Below are 8,372 nucleotides of genomic sequence, written 5' to 3' on the forward strand. Positions count from 1 at the left end.
CCCTGTGCCGATCCTCAATATTGTTGTTAAGCTTGAGCTCATTCCTGCTGCCTCTGTCCCAGTCCATCTCATTCGGGGTCTTCCTCTATTTTCTTTGACCCTTCACTTTGCCTAGCATGAAGTCCTTCTCTAATGTGAGAGACAAATTCTGGCCATCCTGGCTTCTAAGGAGCATTCTCACTGTACCTTTTCCAACATAGATTTGTTTCAACAATCCATGGTACTTTGAGATGGGGGTGGGGGCTTGAAGTGTCATTTTATTTTAGGTTACTCTGCTGTTACATGAGGTATAATGTTTTCACAAGACGTTTTTGGGACTATAGTCAATGATTGTTGTTGTTAAGGACCGTCGAGTCGGTTCCGACCCATAGCAACCCTGTACAGGGTTTCTGAGGCTGTAAACCTTTACGGGAGCAGAAAGCCTCATCTTTCTCCCGCGGAGCGGCTGGTAGTTTCGAACCGCTGACCTTAAGGTTCACAGCCCGATTCGTAACCACTATGCTACCAGAGCTCCTTCAGTCAATGATTGTTGTTATTGTTGTTGTTAAGGACCGTCGAGTCGGTTCCGACCCATAGCGACCCTGTACAGGGTTTCCGAGGGTGTAAATCTTTACGGGAGTAGAAAGCCTCATCTTTCTCCCGCGGAGCGGCTGGTAGTTTCGAACCGCTGACCTTAAGGTTCGCAGCCCGATTCGTAACCACTACGCTACCAGAGATTAGCAACACACAATAGTGGTCCAATTCTCTAACAATCACTAGACAAAGTGGACACCTTCTTACATGTGCACAAATCTGCACTGAAAAGTACTACAGTTGGACTTAGACTTGTAGACTTTATATTTCCCCTTTCTAGTGTATTAATTGCTCAAGCAATGTTTGTATTCTGGCAGCAACATGCTACTCTATTGCATAGTACAGTGAATTCCAGAGTTACAAAGGCAGGAGTGTAAGTACCTTTTTCTTGGGAAGGGAAGTTGTCAACTTAAACAGCAGCAAGTGAAGAGTGAACAAGGAAACTCCCTTCTGTCACAGATACCAAGACCTCCACAGTATATTATGCCGGAGGCATTTCAACATGTGACTCCAAGCCAAAATGTAAAATGCTTTTCTATTCAATCAAGTATTTCTGGATCCCCGCACTCAAAAGGAATATATATTAAGAGCATGGAAAAGTTGCTTACTGAAAGGACACCCCAAAGAAAAGTATGGGAGGAATGTAGAAATAAATTATGCAGAACACTCTTTAATTGCAATTAACTACATTTCCATTTCTTCACTGTAATACAAAACACAGTCACTTGAAGAACTGGTTTAGATTATTTAAACACCAGGTGCATTTTAGTCCTCTACATAAGTGTTTGGAACTTACTTATTTTTATATGAAATGCAGCTATTAATGCTTTTCTATAGCAGTAACTGCACACCAGGAAGGCCAAGGCAAACATAAACCAAGGAATGGAATTTTCACAAAGCTACAGTGTGGAAAGACTATCAACAGTTGGTTCCATACACATAAATGAGTTTCTTTGCTGTAGGAAATCCAAATAGGATAAGGAATGGAGATGTGTAAAAAGGTTTCTGGGAGGAGAGAAGGATGGCACTTGGGAGCATTTTGTTTTCTGCTCCTTCTGCTGCATCACATTATTCTCCCACACTGTCTGATGTCCGTGTTAGGTTATCTCTAAACAACTGCATGATCAGTGCTGTCTCTGTAGGAGTATGCATTCAGTGCATCAAGTTCTGTGATGGTCTTTGCAAAAGCCTTTTTAGCCAGCATACAGTATCTCACAATATTAAGGCTCTATGATAAAATACAGAAAACTTAAGAGTCAGCTCCTGGTGAATTGGATATGTAGGGTGCGTCTTCTTGCTTATATCAAATGCCTTTTAGTAAGCTCCTTGAGAATTATTTTGTTTTCGATCATTACCACATTATACTTCAGCAAGGTGCTGGAAATAATCTCCTTTAATTTTCAGATAGAAGACCTTACTCTGAATTATTGTTGTTGTTGTTGTTATGTGCCATAGAGTTGATTCCAACCCATAGCGACCCTGTACAGGGTTTCTGAGGCTGGAAATCTTTATGGGAGCAGAAAGCCTCATCTTTCTCCCACGGAACAGCTGGTAGTTTTGAACTGCCGATGCAGTCCAATTCATAACCTCTACGCTACCAGAACTCTCTGAATTAGTTGCTATTAATTTCTTATCCAACAATTCCAGGACCGTGGAGCAGATGGATCTCAGTTCAGACTCCACTTTCTCCCGATAGTCCTTAGTCATCTACAAGTTTTTGTTGAAGGTGTTGGTTTTCTGCTCAGTGCTGGAGATGACTTTCCAGGCTGACCTCTGACCCCCATTCTTGTAGGCCAGTGAGAGCAGGTTGCGCTCCTCGTTGGACAACTTGGCCCCTTTCTCTGTCACGGCTTTCATGCAGGTGGCCATGTGGTGTAGCTCTCAGCCTGCTTGGCCATTTTAGCCTTCTGGATCAACTCGTCTTCACCATAGTGGATGGGCGGCGGTGCTCCAGGAAGGAAGGAGACAGGGAGAAGAGAGCAGGTGAGGCACCAAGGCTGGTAAGAACCAATCCATGGTACTTTTGATGTTCTTCTCAAAGACCATAGCTGTAGTGCACCATTCTTCTATGATCTTCCTTATTCACTGTCCAACTTTCACATGCATATGAAGCTATTGAACTTACCATGATATGTGCCAGGTGCACCTTAGTCCTCAAAGGGACATCTTTGCTCTTGAACACTTTAAAGAGATCTTGTTTAGCAGGTTTTCCTAATGCAGTACATTCCTTGATTTCTTGACTGCTGCTTCCATGAGTGTTGTTAGTGGATCCAAGCAAAAACAAAGTCTTTGACAACTTCAATCTTTTCCTCATTTATGATGATCTTATTTATTGATCCAGTGGTGAGACTTTTTGTTTTCTTTACACTGAAGTGCAACCCACACTAAAGACTGTGACCTTGGACCATCACAAACCCTCTTCACTTTCAGCTAGCAGGGTAGTATCATCTGCATATCACAGGTTGTTAATGGGTCTTCCTCCAATTCTGATTCTACGTTATTTGTCATAAAATCCAGTTTCTCGGATTATTTGCTCAGCATGCAGATTAAATAAGTATGGTGAAAGAATACGACTCTATCACACACCTTTCCTATTTTTAAACAATTCTGTGTCCCCTTATTTTGTTTGAACAGCAGCCTCTTGGTCTATGTATAGGTTTCTCATGAGCACAAATAAGTGTTTTTATTCCCTGAAATGTTGTCCATGGTTTGTCATGATCCACACAGTCAAAAGACTTTGCACAGTCAAAAAAGCATAGGTAAACATCTTTCTGGTATTCTCTGTTTTCAGCCGAGATCCATTTGACATCAGCAGTTTTATTCCTCATTTCATGACTCTGTCTAAATCCACCTTGAACCTCTGTCAATGTACTGTTGCAGCCATTTAAAAATAATTTTTAGCAAAATTTTACTTGCATATGACATTAATGATATTGTCCTATGATTTCTGAATTCCAGTAGTTGGATCACCTCTCTTGGGAATGGGCATAAATATATATCTCTTCCAATCAATTTTCCAGGTAGCTGTCTTCCAAATTTCTTGGCATAGATGAGTAAGTGCCTCCAGTACTGCTGTATCAGTTTACTGAAAGATTTCAATTTGTATTCTATCAGTTCCCACAGCGTTGTTCTTTGCCAGTACACTTTGGATTTTTTCCTTCAGTATACTGATATAATCAGTTTGATTTCTGAGTATTCCATCTGGTGAGGTCCAGAAGAATTTCTAAGTGGAGGGTGTATACTTATTAGTAATAATGAATACTTACTAAGCATGTGTACTCTGTTCTTATTTTCAATTTCCACTGATTTATGTGCTAGTAAATGTTACCCAAATTTTGTGGATGATGAAATTGTGATGTAGAGAGATTAAGTCACTTTCCCAAAGAGAAAATGCTTGTCATTTCTCAACCAGTTTCATCTGTATTGCTACATGCTGCTGAAGATTCATATGTGATAAAAATGGGATCAATATAGTATGGCAACATCTATGAGAATTCAATGTTAGGAGACTGCTGACCACCTTCCAGATAGCATTTTATTGTCAAAAACAGCATGTGCAGTTTGGTGCTCAATTTATGTTAAGGAAGAAAAAGCAGCAGTTTCTTGTCTAGAGAGGTAAGAAGATTATTGAGAAATAGCATGTATCTATTGCACAGTTTAAATAGGAGTGAGAAAGACCTGTTCTAGTCTGTAGCTGGAGAGGAAGGAGCCAAAAGAGAGTGATAAAATAAAGGTAAAAGAGTGATTTGAGTAATGTAAGCAAAGAATAGGAATCTGTTTGAAGAACTACAATGATACATTATCCTTGTACAGGAAGACCCTTGTTTTATTGGAAAATTACTGGGGACCACAGAGATGTGAGTGTGAGCCCAAAGCCACAGAGCCAATGAAACAGTAGCTTTGGGACCAGAGTCCAGTTTTTTGAATGCCAAGACTAACTCTTTCCATGAAGCCACCCAGCCACTCTTGCTGAATAATCATCTGCTGGTTACTTATCCTCAATCCAAAGGGAGTTATTGTAGTTAATGAATAAATTCCTTATGGTAAAATCCTCTGTAAATGCACACTTCTACAGACATGGGAAGGACATGTTGACCTTTGAGTTTCCTTACAACTCCCTTCCTCCTGTGAACTCCTTAGCAAGCTGTACTGGCTTCTCTTGACTATAAACAGCCTTCCAAATACTGCAGGTTCCTATATGGATGCCAAGTAGGGACGGAGGTCACCCTCAGGGAATTTCTAGCTGAATAAAATTCCACTAAGCCTTGAAATCAAAATGATTCTGGTAGGTAAATGGGGTACAGATGGGAAATCAACCCAGTGTGTGACTAGGCATGATTTAGAGCAACTGTTATTGATATGACAGATCCTAGCAGGCAACCTCAAGAGAGCTTGGATTTCAGTTGCAGTGCAAGTAGGTGGAATAAATAATTGCATTTTTGACTTTTGAATTTCCTGCACCTTGCCAGTGGTATTACAGCCATAATTTGTGCCATGTGTATTCCAGGGAGGTTTTTTATTTAAGAAGATATGTTTTGTTTTGTTTTGTTTTGTTTTGTTTTTGGTGGGGGAGTTGAGGTGGAGGGTGTCTGGGGATGAATTTTTTTTTTTACATTATATAAAATACTCTTTTTTTTTTTTTAACATTGGAGGAATGGCAATGGCTTATTTCAAATACTTCTATTATCTTGGGCAAACATTAAAGACCTTGATTAATATTTAACCAGAAGAAGTTTACTCAGTTCAAGAAAAGGATCAGTTTCAGGGTTCAGGCTGATGTGTCTTGCTGGTTAGAAGTAGGCTCCAAGGAGAAGTCCCCCCAGAACCAAGGGCAGCGGACACAACAGAAAGTGGGAGCCGAACCTGATCGCTAGAGAATGTGGACCGCCTATAAGATCTTGATCCTTTCATATCTTACCACAGAAATTTGGATGGAGAAGCAGTATTTATCTCAAAGACAAGTGAACCCAGGAGCTTATTTGACTAGGAACCACACCATTTTGGAAGGTACTCGATTCAAAAGAGCCATTTTCAAAGGGCAATACTGTAGCCTTTTTGGTTGTTGTAAAGACAGAGATGATGGTTGTGTCACTCAGTTCTATGAGGTTGATGCTCTGTGTTACTGTGATACATTCTGTGAACGGGAAAATTCTGATTGCTGCCCTGATTACAACTCCTTTTGTCGAGAAGAGGAAGAATGGTCTCCTCACACACAGTCTTGGTATCCAGAAGGTAGGCTTTGGGGATGTGTGTAAGCATTTGTTATAACAAGATTTGACAAATTTACTGTTTCTTGCTCTGTTTTTCTATTCTTTATCTCTCTTTTTCTTTTTAAGTGAAAGAACTTCTTTTGCAATTGCTAAAATAAGTTTTTTTTGGTTTACTGAAATGCTTTCGTTTAGATGCAGGCTTCCTGCATCATACTAGAACATTCAGAAATTCTCTGGCTGATAGTTGTAAGTGCTGGCTGGGAAATGCATTTGAACACTCATTCAGTACAAGGATTACTTCAAACCCTTTTTTGGTAAAATGCATTAGCATCAGGGTTCTGAAGCTGTTATGAGTGTAATCTTTGAGAGAAACTTATGAAAGTCACCGGCCTGAGCATTTGTCAATACATGAAACATTTTATTTATTAGTTCATGAAATTTATGGAGCCCCTAGGATTAGAATGCTACAGGATAATGAACTGGACCACAGTGGTTTTGAATGGCAGGATTGGCATTTCAAACTCACCAGCTATTCCTTGGAAACCCTATACAGGGTAGATATGAGTCAGAAGTGACTTGAGGCACTTAACAATAACAACATAGATTAGAAATTGTGATACAGCAGTGCACTAAAATCAGGGCAAACAGAAAAAACAAAAACAACAAAAGTAAATAAAGTCAGCAACCCATCCTACTTAAATAGTACCAAATAGTTTCATCATGTGTCTTTTTGCTTTGTTTTGTATTACTATGTCAATCTAGAACTCTTTAAACTATTAGATTAAAAGAAGGCACCATATAAAGCAATTGTAAAAGTGTAAAGATAAGGGGAGAAATACAAACAATCCATAAGGAGGATGGAGATTATCATTATCCATCTCTATTATAGAGAATGGCCATAAACATTGGTATAACCTCTGAAAAACAAAAACAAGCCAACAGCAACAACAAAAACTACAGCTACACTCTTGTGAGGCCCTCTGGCCTGGCAACAGAAGAACTCTTCTATAGCCTATCATGTCAAATCTCCTGGGAAGATATATAGGTTTAATCACCCCTCTTGTCACCCTGCTTTAAATAGCCAATGATGACTGGAAATTACATTTAGAACACAAGCATTTAAAAATAAACTAGGGAATCTGTATCTCTATATCAAAATCGGATCTTAGATGTGGCATGCATGTATATGTGTATAACATAATGGTTACAAATTGGGCTGCTAATCTCACGGACAGCAGTTTGAAACTGCCTCCAGTTCCATGGGAGAAAGATGTGGCTTTCAGCTCCTGTAAAGATTTACAGCCTCGGAAACCCTATACAGGGTCGCTATGAGTCGAAACCGACTCCACGGCACATAAACACCACCACCATGTTAGAAATTTCCACAGGACTGTATTTTATCCAAGACCCTTGTCTTTACCAATAAAAAGTTCAATGCACATTGATTTCATTCTACTAAGTGTTAGATGAGGAGCTTTAGTAACGTAGTGGTTACAAGTCGGGCTGCTAACCTCAAGGTCAGCAGTTCAAAACTACCAGCCATTCTGCAGGAGAACGATGAGACTTTCTGCACCTGTAAAGATATACAACTTTGGAAACCCTATACAGGGTCACTGTGAGTTGGAACCGACTCCATGCCACACCACCAGATGTTAGATACTGCACTAGTCATTGATTGACTGTCTCCACTGCATCAGGCACTTAGCTTGGTACTGGGCAAAAACAGGGTGAAAAATAGACAAGATCTCATGCAAGTCATATATTTAACAATTTCACTGTATAATTGCACATTGTGATGCATGTTCTAAAGAAAGAATTTAGGATGCTGTGAGAAAGTATTACAGAATGTAACAATAATATAATATATAAAATTAGTCTGGGTGAAGGCAATAGGTCAAAAAGGGAAGCTGAGACTTTCAGAGGAAGGAGGAGCTAGAGAGGAGTTGACACCAGAGTAATGCAGACCTGTGAGTTAGAAGCTTGGCATGGTTTTGAAACGGGAAGAAGGCCTCAGGTTCTGGAGAAGAATGATCAGGGAAAACCTGAGGGCAAGATGGTGCCATGAGATGAGGTTTGAGACATGGATAGAAGTGAGATTATGCCAAACAATGTTGCTGTGTTGTTAGGTGCCATCAAGTCAGTACTGACACATAGCGACCCTATGCACGAATGAAACATTGCTTGATTTTGGGCCAACCTCACAATTGTTGCTACATTTGAGCCCATTGATGCTGCCACTGTGCCAATCCATCTCGCTGGGGGTCTTCCTCTTTTTCTCTGACCCTCCACTTTACCAAACATGATATCCTTCTCCAGTGACTGGCCCCTATGACAATAAGTCTGAAACATGGAAGACGAATTCTGGTCATCCTGGCTTCCAAGGAGCACTCTGGCTCTACTTCTTCCAATTTAGATTTGTTGATTCTTTCGACAGTCCATGATACTTTCAATATTCTCCTGCAACACCATAACTCGAATGTTTCCATTCTTCTACAGTCTTTATTATTCATGGTCCAACTTTCATATGCATATGAGGTTATTGAAAATATCATGGCTTGGGTCAGGCAGCACCTTTGTCCTCAAACTGAC

At 40.1% G+C, this 8,372-nt stretch overlaps 1 protein-coding gene and 1 pseudogene across 1 annotated transcript in view; one reads left to right on the forward strand and one right to left on the reverse strand.

Moving 5' to 3' along the window:
• Window positions 1–1,491: 1,491 nt before the first annotated feature.
• Window positions 1,492–5,057, reverse strand: LOC102820334 (annotated as a pseudogene).
• A 245-nt stretch (window positions 5,058–5,302) lies between these two features.
• TINAG (tubulointerstitial nephritis antigen) overlaps window positions 5,303–8,372 on the forward strand; it is a 142,167-nt gene continuing 139,097 nt past the window's right edge. The window contains exon 1 of the mRNA XM_006835724.1: window positions 5,303–5,805. Coding sequence (XP_006835787.1) covers window positions 5,451–5,805 — 355 coding nt within the window. The 5' untranslated portion in view covers window positions 5,303–5,450. The remainder of the gene's footprint in view (window positions 5,806–8,372) is intronic.

Source organism: Chrysochloris asiatica, unplaced genomic scaffold, assembly GCF_000296735.1.
Source record: "Chrysochloris asiatica unplaced genomic scaffold, ChrAsi1.0 scaffold00019, whole genome shotgun sequence".
NCBI classification, from domain to species: domain Eukaryota; kingdom Metazoa; phylum Chordata; class Mammalia; order Afrosoricida; family Chrysochloridae; genus Chrysochloris; species Chrysochloris asiatica.